Source organism: Coenobita brevimanus, chromosome 86, assembly GCF_032717465.1.
Source record: "Coenobita brevimanus isolate Jiangsu-jjx chromosome 86, ASM3271746v2, whole genome shotgun sequence".
NCBI classification, from domain to species: domain Eukaryota; kingdom Metazoa; phylum Arthropoda; class Malacostraca; order Decapoda; family Coenobitidae; genus Coenobita; species Coenobita brevimanus.
Window position 1 is genome coordinate 32,685,868 of NC_137039.1, and position 13,074 is coordinate 32,698,941.

Consider the following 13,074-nt stretch of genomic DNA (forward strand, 5'->3'; position numbering starts at 1 on the left):
TGACTCTACACTGACTGACGAGCCAAATGGTTTCCTGTACACCAGGAAACCATTTACTAGGCTGGGTGGTAACCATATAACAAAATTATGGTCCCTGATGGTTTAGTGAGTAATTAAGGTGCTCCAGTCAGATTGAGCCTGGGTAGGTTTATATCCAAGGGGTGTTTGGGGTTTATTGCCCATGTAATGTCACACAGGGATGAGTGAGGCTGGTCACTCATCTTAACCCCTAGCTGTGGCTGGCTCTGAGCTACGTTGTGCCCTGGTGCGGCTACTTGGGGCAAAAATCAGTCATTTTCAACTCATGTTTGTTTATAGTTACACAAACTCTTATGCTTCTCACTGGGCACCATAGGATTGGATGATGATGATGATGTTAATGTCAGTAACATTTTCTACAAGCTTTAAAGCAAAATTATGTAAATATATAGTTCAGCCCAAAGTGAGCATATTGCAAACTCCAAGACTTCTTTACAGAAGCCTGGTGGCCACAATGTGGTTTTTCAATTTCATAACATATATAAAATATCTACCATGTTACTGTTTTTTCTCATTTTATTTGGTTGCATAAAAGCTTAATGGTTTTATTTTTAGGCATGTAGACATCTGATGGTGCAGCTGGTAGAGCTCTTGGGTCAGAACATGCTGTGGCTTAACTCAGTAGTTTGAGTCCTAGAGGTGACTGGAGGTTTTTCTGTCATATCAAATGCTACCAGGGGTGTAGATCTGTCTACAAGAATTAAATGTTCTTGAGTACAGTACAGTAGTAGCCTTGCCTCAAGCTTTATGTACCAAAGGGGGAATGTGAGGATGGTATTTTTTTGTTGGCTGCAACACTAACCCACCATGGAGGGCCATCTTGCAATGTAAATTCAGCTATGTGGGTCAGTGTGCAAATGGGTTTATACTGTAATTTGGGGCCAAATGACTAAAATTTTAAAAATTTCACTGTAAGGGATAATTTAGTAGAACAAGTAAATTTAACCTACTGACTCTGTGGATGTCTTTTTCAATAAATTTTTTGTCATCCAACTACATTCAGTAGACCCCTTTAATATGAGGGTCTTTCCATTAGTGAATAAAACATTTGGTAAGGGGATAACCCAGATGGAGGCCATTAACCGAAATTAACTTCCCCCCCAAAATTAACACAATTTGCCTTCATTCCCAGGAAACAGTTCTACTGGAAACAGTGATACAATTCAAGTGGAGATAGTTTTAATTTTGGGACAGTCTTGCATATGATACTGTATCAATATATTACACAACAAAATGGACCTCAACCATCTAATATTGACTTTGTGATCATACTGTACAAGTTGAAAACATCCAACAATTTCAATATATCCAAGTGGTTTCCTATATCTGTTAATCAACCCACCATGCACGAGTCATCTTGCTCATTTTGCTGATATGATATTTATGCCAAAAGCAACTCACACAGTAAGTTAAGTAACAAGTGACCAGGAAATAAAAGTTCAATTCCACTATGAAAGAAGTCTGACTAACAGACATTCCATGGAAGAAGGGCCAACCAACCAAAAATGGCCCGACAGGTTCCAACATGTTCCCCTGGCCTGGATTGCATGTTTTTGCCCCCAAAGAAATAAATACTGGCCCCTTTTAGCACAGTCAAGAGTCCACAGACTGGACCCCAAGCAATAAACCCTATTGCATTCAGCTGGCCCAACAGAAAGTGCTCCCATGGAGGAGGGGAGAAAGACATTGGGCAAAAGCTTCCCAGACAATGTGGCACTTCTTGGCCTTAGAGTTTGACATCTGATGCCTGTCAGTTTTATTGCTAGATTTAACAGTAATACTATAATGATGCCCCCGAAATGGCACTTTTTTTTCACTTATTTATCAATTAAGGTTTTATGGGAGGATGGAGACCACAAGTATAATATATTTATAGTCTTGTCATTTCATAAACCTTGAAGTGGGATAGGTTTGACTTTAAAACAAGCACCACTCACATAACCCCCTATCACATGAAAGTCTATTAATCTGCCAATTTCTGGTGGGTTAACAAAGAAAACTGGAGCAGTCATTACAGAGATATCAACTTTAAAATCTTTGAACACATTTTTCTCCAATCCTTGCTTATGGTTGGTTGCCCCTTCTTCCACAGAATGAAGCATGTATGTATGGTATGTACAAGTTTAATAACCATTCTTTCAGTGCTACATTAATGCATCACTTGAACCAAAATAGTGTAGTTTCAGAATGGTAAATTCAAACTCAAATTTAAACCATGACAATAGTAAGAACTATGGACAATATATGAAAAAGAAAATCTTATATATATATTAATGGTAGACAAAACTTAAACATTACTGGCAGACTAACCATACTGTGGCTAAATACACATTGCCACCACAGCCAACCCGACATCACACAGCCTCTAGGCAGGCCACTCCAAACCGATGACCTGACTTACACAATTAAGCGATGGTGATAAGGCTTGCACATATGCCAATCACAGTTTATAAATTACCAATGGCAACTAAACCATAAAAATTTAGCCTCTTAATCAATGGTGAATAAAGATAATTCAGTCCATTTTCATTTATGAGCATCATATTTGTCACAGAAAAGTGTCACTCCTCCTCCCTTTGTTACAGCATTATAAAACTACATGTACTACCACTGGCAATAGTAGTTCACTGACAATCCCTTGCTAACATTGTGTCCTGCCTTCCACATTTCTCATTCCTTTCCAAATCTCTGAATATCCTGTTGTGTGCATCACACTGCTACATGTATCATGCTAAATCCTCTCATTGCCACAGCCATCATAGAAGTGTCAGCAAACTCTTGATAGTGACAGTACTGCATAGTAATTACCCATTTATGATAGAATGGGTAACAGGAAGAAGTATTACAAGTGCCTCACTCTAAACTACCGAGTTCTCACATCTACCACTCGCCTTCCCCAATGGCCTTCTGGAAGACATAATCCTTGCCTTTAAGATTCATGATGCCATCTTTCAAGGTGAACTTCCACTTGTTCCTCACCCGTGTAATCTGAAAACAGAAAGATTATGATCATCCGTCCATCCATCCATCATCCAAGCCTACGTTGCCCCATGAGGAGCATAGAAGCCTGGGGCTAGGCAAGTTGGTCCCGACATTTAAAATGAGAGCGACCAGCCTCACTCATCCCTGAGTGGCATTACGTAAGTAATACACCCCAACCACTCCTTGGATATAAACCTGCACTGGCCCAATCCAATTGGAGTGCCGTAATTACCCACTAAGCCACCTGGCGCCATAATTTGATTATATGGTTACCACCCAGCATAGTAAATGGTTTCCTGGTGTACAGGAAACCATTTGGCTTGTCACTCAGTGTAGTGTCACCCATAGGCAGGGGGAAGAGGAATGAATGAAGGAATGATAGATAGAAGAGGGAGTGTAAAGTCACCTGTAGGCAGAAGGACGAGGAAAAAATGAAGGAAAGAACGACAGAAGAGGAAGGAAAGAAAGAGGAAAGGAGGAAAAGAAAGGACAGACCCCCGAGAGCAGCACTACATCGAGTGAGTGGATGGTCAGCACCTCCACCTACCACTTAAAGATTATGTTAATGTAATAATTAATGCAGAATCATATAAAGAGTAATTTGACTCTTTGACGAATGAAGATATCTCTGCACCAAATATCATCATTTGTTACCTATAGTAAAATACTTGGGTGTACACCACTACTAAATCTGTAAAAGTATCCATACTTACATTAAATCCAGAACATCTAGCACTGTACAGTACCTTGAAGCAACAGAGCTAGAGCAGAAATGACCCAATAACCATTTGTGGTGAAATCAACTTTGGCTCCTATGGTAAAAAAGGGAATAATTCCACTGGAATTTTACTGTTCACAGATGTTAATTCCAGCTCTAATTCACACCAAAAAGATGGGGTGGGAAGAGCTTCAAATACAAATACAAAAAAGAGGATGTACACATGTAAAACAATCACACAGAGAAATCATCAGCATCCGGACTTCCTTTCCCACCCTGGGGCAGGGTGAGGAGTAGCAACATCCAGACAGCCCAAGTCTGCCCAGTCCAATGGGCCACACTTCCATTCACTCATCATTCAAGCCCCCGGAATCCTGGCTCTACCTGATATGCAAAACATATTCACCACATTCTGGAGTTTCACACAAACCTATCTGATAGTCAATCCGGACACTGTCACATTAAAAAGGGATGCCAAATCCCTGATCATGCACTTCTCACAATATTCATCCAGCCAGTTCGATCTCTTGTCTGTCCCCAAGCCTCACTGACTTCCATACCTCTCTTCCTCACATACTCATCTACATTATCCTTCCACCTTCTCCTTGGCCTATGTTGCCTCTTCCCTCCTTCAAATTCACTCAGATATACCTTATTCACCACTCCATTGTTATCCATTCTCTCCACATGACCAAACCATCTCAGTATATCGGTACTCTCTTCGATTCTAGTGTCCGCACACTTCCTCACTCCGCATCTTTTACGAATCACGTTATTTTGTATCCTATCCCCTCTCTGTACTCCACACACATTCCTCAGCAGTCCCATCTCCATTGCTTTCACTCTTGACTTTTCACTTTCATACCACACCATAGTCTCATATCCATATGTAAAGTTGGCACTAACACTCCATGTAAGCCTCTTATCAAGGTCTTCATAGCACCAGCTACTTTCCTTCCTTGTGTCACTCTACTTTCCACTTGTCACTCCTCTCTTATCATTGTACCCAGGTATTTGAACTCACCAATTCCAGTCTCTCTCCATTCACTGTAATATCACACTGGAAGTCACCTTCTCTCTCAATAACTATCACTTTGCTCTCTTCTACATATACTCTGAAGGCATGATTCTTACAGACATCAGTAAAACTCTGCACTAGTATATGAAGTTCTTGTCCGATATTTGCTAGTAGTACTGCATCATCAGCATGCAACAAATCCGAGATATTCCATCCAACACCATTCATTACCAACACCATCCCTCTCTCCATTACTCGTGTTTTTCTTCTCTCATCACCTTATCAATATATATATATTGAACAACCATGGGGACATCACACAACCTTGTTGCAAGGCCACACTAATCGTGAACCATTCATTTATATGCCCATTTACCCCTACACATGCCTCACTATCATCATAAAAATTCTTGACAGCACCTAACAGCTTACCATCTAAATTGTACATGCGCATAACCTTCCACAATCCTTCTGTCTACTTTGTCGTATGCTTTTTCCAGATCCACGAATTGCCATAAACACCTTATGGTCCTTCTCACATGCCTTCTTCACTATCTGTCTAACTGTAAATATTTGATCCACATCCTCTGCTCCTCCTAAAGCCACCCTGTTCATCACTCACTAGTACTTCTGATATCCCTCTTATTTTCTTTGTAATAATTCTTCCATATACCTTCCCTACCACACTCAATAAACTTATCATCATCACCACCTAATCTTGTGTAGCCCATGAGCAGCATAGGAGCCCAGGGCTAGGATGAAAGTGACCAGCCTCACTCATCCCTGAGTGGCATTACGTGAGTAAGAAACTCCAACCACCCCTTGGATATAAACCTTCACCGGCTCAATCCGATTGGAGCGCAATAATTACCCACTAAACCACCAGGATGATGGATGGAAGGATGGATATATATATAAAATGCATGAAAATAAGGGATTAACATTATCCTCACAAACAATGCCAGTAGTGCCTTACCTTGTCATACTGGCAGACCACTACATTATCTGTGTCAAACATATCTGTATTGTCATCTTCACTCACATCGTCTGCACTGTTGAGGGGCTCCTGTAATGAGTTTAGTCTGAGCATGATGTAACTTTAAATGGACAGTTTATAATCGCTTCTGATTGTGAAAATAAAGGTACCATTACAGTAAAGTGCTTCTGATCTTAAACACTGTAGTAGAACTGCCTGCCTATGTCAGGTAGCTATATGCAAGCTTGCCACTAAAATACACATTCTGTGTTACTGTATGAAGGAAATTATAATTCAAGTACATAGCTGTAAAGATATTGCATATCCAATATTTGGTGACGTATAGCTACCAGTAAACCATTTCCTATTACAAGGTGACAGGTGTAAATACAGAACATGGAACACTTCTCTAGTTGTCTTACATCCTCCTGGCCATCTGCATCATCATCTTCCTCTTCTCCATCAATGGACTTTTTGTCATCCTCTTCATCTTTATCATCATCATCATCGTCATCATCATCTGAGATCTCTGAAGAACTATCACCTGTCCCATAGGAGCCATCAACCTTGGGGGATATGATTATGGTACAGTATTTCACCACTGATGTAAAAATTGTGCTAAGAGACCTGGTTAGGCAAAAAATATACTAGATTTTGCAAATGTCTCATCAACATACAATAGTTTCACAAGGCGTAATATTAACTTGGTAGAGAAGAGTATGAAGATATCACATCATCATCATCCCAATCCTTAATCTCATTTAAAGACCTGGCGAGATACTATCCAAATAGTTACAGCATCAAAACAGCACACCCAGTAAAACTGGCTGTAGTCAATCACACAGCACTGAAGCCTTTGGAATTCTGGCTCCACTTCACAAGCATAACTGTCTGCATATGTAAGAATATACGACAACATGAGACAACTTTACCTGAGTTTCTTTTAACCTCTGGTAGACAATATCATCCAGGATCTTGTTGTCCATGCTGAGAGATAGCTCAAGTGGCTCTTTACTGGCTGCTCTTGGATTACTAGTGGACTGTGTGGGGGCCTTACTAGTGGAGGGGAAACTTATGGGTTCATCACCAGCTCCATCCACCTGTAAAACAGATACAATTATCAAGAAAGTCGGCTTCAGGAAATACTGGATGTGCAGGCCACATGCTACACTATAAGTGAAACAAAGTGAGATGCAATGTCTTTTCGGTCCACGTTCATAGAGTACCATTCATTAAAAAATCTGTCTTTTCTTGAAGGCATCTTCACAGTGAATCACAAGCAAACGACTGAAATTAAACATTAATTTATCACTATACCTATAAGGCTTAAATAAATTACCTGTGCATTAAAAAGCAGGTACTAAATATATGTATGACCATCAAAGCCTTCATACAAGACTCTGCGAAAGCCTATGGGAAGGAAGCACCTCACATCCAGGAAAAAAACCTTAGGAAGTGATTGACACAGGGCTACTCCAAGAGATGCTCCATCATCTAAAAACAGGAAGGCCATATTGTCATCTAACATCTAAATACATAGACAAAGCCTCACACCTCATGTCTTATCAATAGTTGTAATGTTTCAGTACTGCAGGAGATGAAATGTACTTGGTCAGCAATGGGTGTGTATGAATAAAGTAGCCTGTAGAAATGTCTGTCACTGCTAACTCAGCAGGGGACTAAGGGTTCCTAAAGTTTTCATGACAACAAGAGTGACAGTAAAGTACACCAAAATGTCTGTGGTAAACAAGAACCATCAAAGAATGTGAAGTTACTGAGTAAACGGTAAGAAGTTTATTACACTATTATACTAAACTGAATGAGTGAAATGAATGTGTCAACAAAAGTGTGACACTGGGGGATGCTAACTGAGGAAGATAAGCAGATCTGGAAAAAATAAAATGAATAAAAGACAAATCAGAACGATGAACACCACTGTGATGGTAAAAATTATTTGCTTTTTGGTGCATAAAGGAAAACAGTGCCTCCAAATGTGACAATGGTAGAAGAATTCAATGATAGTAAAGATTAATAATAAGGCTATACAGTACTGCACACACACACACACACATACATACACACACACACACACACACACACACACACACACACACACACACACACACACAAATATAATGTACCTCAAGAGGGTGGAATTTTTGTGGAGGAACAGGCCACCAAGCCTAGATGAAAGGAGCTGCACCATGGAATGTAAAGAACAAGGAATGGACAAAACTCAGTACAGCAGATACGACTGGAACATTTATAACATGGGGTTACACCTGTCCGTCATATTATAAGCTCTAGTGATATGTTGTACTGTATACTGTACCCAAACTATGTAAGAATGCAAAGTTAGGAATGAGTAAAAGACTACTGGGAAAAGAATGCAATGATGTCATTTAGCTTGCCTGTGTAGTGTTGATATGGTTGTACTGCTGCAGCTGGGGTGGAAGAGTAATACCATTCTCCTCCAAGGCCTGGTTTAGCTTGCGCTGAATTATTTCTGCTGCACGACTAGCCTGAGGATGTAAATTTAAAAAGTTAAGCAAGGTCTGTATTATTCTTGCAATGAATTACATTCACGTAAATTTTCCATACACTGTATTGTGCGGGATACTCTGGATCCAAATCCACCCCCAAATTTAATCATTTCTTCCTTGGCCCATCCCCCATCCTTCTACAAAATTACATCAAAATCCATTCATAACTTTTTGAATAATCCAGGATCCAGATTTGGAACTGGATCTGCCCCAAACTGTTATAAATTCTATCTTGGTCCATAGCCCACCTTTCCACAATATTTCATTGAAATTCACTGAAAACTTTTGGAGATATAGTGCAGGATTCTCCAGTTCATTGGCTCATGACCCACCCTTCCACAAAATATCATCAAAATCCATTCATAGCTAGTAATCCTGCTAACAGACAAACAAACCAATGCAGGGTAAAAACATAACCTCCTATCCATCCATCCATCATCCAACCCTATGTTGCCCCATGAGAAGCGTAGCAACCTGGCGCTAAGCAAGTTGGTCCTGACATTAAAGATAACAGTGACCAGCCTCACTCATCCCGGAGTGGCATTACATGAGCAATAAACCCCAACCATCCCTTGGATATAAACCTGCACTGGCTCAATCCTACTGGAACAATTTACTCACTAAACCACCAGGTGCCATAATTTGGTTATATTGTTACCACCCTGCGCAGAAAATGGTTCCGATAGGCAGAAGGAAAAGGAAAGAATGAAGGAAGGAAAGTCAGAAGAGGGAGTGTAAAGTCACCTGTAGGCAGAAGGAAGAGGAAAGAATGAAGGAAAAAAAGACAGAAGAGGAAGGAAAGAAGAGAGGACAGGGAAAGGGTAGACACCCAAAGCAGCACTACATCGAGTGAGTGGATGGTGAGCACTCCCACCCACTACTAAATAAAATAATATAAATTAATAATGATAATACTGTAATAATATGAAGATAAGAGTCGAGTAAAGAATTTAATGCTGATTTGCAGCAGCTGAGATCTCCAATAGTACTTCAACAAACCAACAGCATCAGGTGGTCTAGTGGTTACAACCCCACCTGGCATGACAGCCCTTCACAAGTCTGATCCCCAACAGGCGACAGAAGGATCTCTGATCATTTAATGTTATCAAGGGAAGCAAGCTGCCATCTGTTCTTACATGTACAATAGTTCTTTCAACTCAGCCCAAATTTTTGTCCTTTTGCAGCTTGTTCCATTATGCTCTGTGGCAGAAAAAAATAATACTACAGCTCTACATCCTTGCCACATCACAACTTCGTGATTAGCCTCATATTCTTGCTTAACTATTGTTACAACCTGACATTCAAAATAGCGAGACGGCAGTTTTGGGCCAAGTTAGAGTTTACTGTCTTACCAGTGGTCCTTACCTCAAGAGCAAAGGTGTGTGCCGCAGTAGGTGAACTAAGGATTGCCTGGAGTTGCTGCCCAGCCACTCCATTGGCCAGTGCAGTGGAGGGTACATGGATGGTGATTGTTTTGGGCACTCCGCCTGCCTGTTGTGCTGGGACAGTGATCTGCACTGGCACCAGGTTTGTAACTACTGCTGTAGGGGCTGTGAATGGATATGGAAATACAAATAATTCTTGTTACATGTTGGGATGTTCTGCAAATACAGTGAGTCCTCATTTTAAGTTCGTTATCAAGTTGATGATGAATTAAATATTCTTCCTTTCTGATTCACTAAGAAGTTGCTTCACAGTCAGAATCAATATTTCTTATGAACCAAAAGCATGGTCTCACAAAGTAGCATTCTGGTTGCTCCTTTACCAGAATCTGAGGTCTAACTGTACTATATCCATCAATGCATAACTCCACTAACCTTGTGCTGGTTGTGTGGGTTGCTGTTGCTGCTGCTGCTGCTGCTGCTGTTGCTGCTGTTGTGCTTGCTGTTGGTGGTGGTGGCCACCATGGTGAGAAGTAGAGGATGCTGTTGAACTACCAGAGCCAGGTTCGGATGTATCAATAACATTAGCCCGTTGTAGCTTCTGTTCCCACAACTGACGCAGCTCACCCAGGACCTGCTCATCTAAGCCCTCATCAAGGAAGAACTCACGCACCCCAGCAATGACGTCCTCAATCACGCCATGGTATACCTTTGACTGCAGATGAAAATGTGTGGTGTAATTTGCAAAAGGATCCCGATTTTTTCCCCCTATTTTATACTGTTAGTTCTGACTTAGAAATGTTTATGAGCACAAGTACAGGGGAAAGGAATGAAGACAGATGCCCCTTCAATCCAATGAAGCATTTTTCATTTTATTAAAGGTATTTCCCTACTATTTGATTAAGCTTTTTGAGACTTTCAAACTCATGAGGTTACATACAGCATTCATTCATTGCTTTACTACTAATAGCTTACAGTACTGTACTTAAAAAAGATCTCGTGCTTAAGGATTTCCTGAAGGCCTTATCCAATTCCTTCATTTGGAATAATCTCTAAGGCTTAGTAAAATCACCTGGGGGTAAGAAAAACAAACGAGCTACAGCATGTGAAACGAAGGAGATAAGCACAGCAACTACAAGGGGTCAGACAGAGAAATTGTGCACTCCACAATTGCCTTGTTCGCTGATGACACCAACATATGCAAAAGTATCAGAGCTAGTGATGATGTTGATCTTCCCCAAGTTGACCTCAATAAAGTCTACAACTGGGGAAGGGAAAACAACATGATATTCAATGACAGCAAGCTCCAGCTGCTCAGAAGTGGTACCAATCAAGAAATCCTCAGCAACACTTCTCTGCCCACAACTGAAAATGAGGCAACTGATACAAGCCCCCAATACAATATGCCTTGGCTGATGAAGCTATTTTCAAGCACCACAAAAAGCAAACCATCAAGAAGGCCAGAAGAATCGCCGGGTGGGCTCTTAAAACCTTCTATTCCTGGGAAGAGGAGTGCATGCTGACTCTGCAGAGGGCACTTGTCCGACCTGACGTGGACTACTGCAGTCAAATATGGTCCCCTCACAGGATTATGGACATGCAGGCCCTTGAGTCTGCATACACCAGGCAAATAAAGGGCATGAAAGAACTCTCCCACTGGGACAGACTTAAAAAGTGGGGCTATACTCTCAGCAGCAACAAAGAGAGAGATACATTACCATCTACACATGGAAGGTCCTTGAAAAACTGGTACGGTACCCAATCCTTCCAACATCAGTGAGGCGGAACTACATTCTAACCAGAGGGCTGGTTGCAAGTGTGTAAGATAAATCTCACCAACACAAGCACCAGCGAGGATCAAGGCTCTCCTTTCATCCATGCCCTACAATGGTCCCAGAAACTTGAAATGCCTGCCACGAAAAATTAGGGACCTGACCAACTGCTCTGTAAAATACTTCTAAGCCACAGTGACAAGGTCATATCCATATGCAAATAACCATGAGTTATTTACAAGTGTTATATTGAATTTCCATTGTTACCAATTTCTGACAGAAGTGTCAAAATAGGTGTTTGTATAGATGGATGCAAACTTTAAAAATCCCCAAAATAACCAGTTCAAATATGGGCTGAAACACTTTACCAATTTTTCATGAGGATCCTTGCAGAATCACACTATTTCTCTCAGTGTAGATCACATTTCACCATCTCCTCAACACCGTGCTGACATAAATCATATGCATCATGTGCTGTGTACTGTTCTGGTAGTGTGATGTGAGCATTTAACCTGCTGAACACAGACTTGCCTCATTTATGCTTTAACCTGATTATTTTATTCAGCACTATACACTCTGAACAATTAGAATACTGTGTTAACCCCTTCAGTATAAGAAACCTTTCCTAAATATTGTTTGGTAGCAACAAGAATAAACAATTTGGGACATAACCCGGATTCAAGGGGTCTGGAAGGTATGCCAGTATACTGTATTAAAATGAGATTCATAAAATGGAAGGGAAATAGGCCACCAAGGTGGATTGTAAACTGTGGTTAAGAAGCAATCGGAGTACACAGGCTACCCGGTACCCCAGCTTCTGACAGGCATGGCACAGATAACATCTTTGGTGTGGTCCCTGGTATTTCCTGCTCATCAGCTGCTAGCTTTGAGGTTATTTTCCAACTTTTATCTAAAACGTGCGTTTTGAACAGTACCCAAATCAGCTATCAACCAAAGTACGTCACGTGCAGTTTGTGAGAAGTTTAGCACTTATACGTTATATCCAATGAAATTAGAAGTGTAAAGCCAGCAAAGCCACTATCATGGTGGTAATGGTGTCGAGAATGTTCTTGGCCACGACTACTGGTTCGCCAAGACCCTACTGAACGTGGATCATCGCTCCCTGGTCTCACCCCCGCACATTACTCACCACGCACGTAACACAGTTAGCCATGGTTGAGCGCAGGTCCTACGTGGACAGCAATACAGGCTTCCTTCGAAGCCGTCCAAATCCGCCAGCGACGTTCTTTTATATGAGGCCTCACTCCTCGCGGCGCGACCTATCATAGCCGCTCACAGTCACAACACGCCAGGACAAAACTTGCGTCTTTTCCTAATTATTTCGCTTGTTTCAGAAAGTTAGGGGTACTTTAGGGTGAATTAGTGATGCAAAAATTACCAAATGATGAAAAATACCCCAATTTTTTTTCATACTTGAGTGTCTAAAAAATTGGAATAAACCTTGATAATATGATGTTCTTGCTGCTGGACTACACGTTTACAATCTCAAGATTTTGTTTCCGACTGTAATACATAAGAAGCAAGTCTACTTTTATTCGAGAGGTTACAGCTAAAAAAATTGCGTTTTTAACAAGAATGAATAGAATAATATGCACGCACTGACTCATCTGATTACCAATAGTT

At 40.9% G+C, this 13,074-nt stretch overlaps 1 protein-coding gene across 1 annotated transcript; it reads right to left on the reverse strand.

Moving 5' to 3' along the window:
* Nucleotides 1-1,212: 1,212 nt before the first annotated feature.
* On the reverse strand, nucleotides 1,213-12,711 carry LOC145410788 (transcription initiation factor IIA subunit 1-like). The gene is made up of 8 exons (XM_080280892.1): nucleotides 12,581-12,711; nucleotides 10,094-10,373; nucleotides 9,642-9,826; nucleotides 8,145-8,255; nucleotides 6,666-6,833; nucleotides 6,156-6,299; nucleotides 5,734-5,823; nucleotides 1,213-3,027 (listed from the first exon to the last, which is right to left on the reverse strand). Exons 1-8 carry the CDS (start codon nucleotides 12,602-12,604, stop codon nucleotides 2,920-2,922), a joined length of 1,110 nt encoding a protein of 369 aa, XP_080137018.1. The 5' UTR covers nucleotides 12,605-12,711; the 3' UTR covers nucleotides 1,213-2,919.
* Nucleotides 12,712-13,074: the final 363 nt, after the last annotated feature.

Coding starts and splice junctions, on each gene's coding strand:
- LOC145410788 (XM_080280892.1), bottom strand. CDS start 12,604: ATGGCTAACTGTGTTACGTGCGTG. Junction 9,827..10,093: donor ACCCACACAACCAGCACAAG/GTTAGTGGAGTT, acceptor ATCCATTCACAG/CCCCTACAGCAGTAGTTACA. Junction 6,834..8,144: donor ACCATATCAACACTACACAG/GCAAGCTAAATG, acceptor TCTGTTTTACAG/GTGGATGGAGCTGGTGATGA.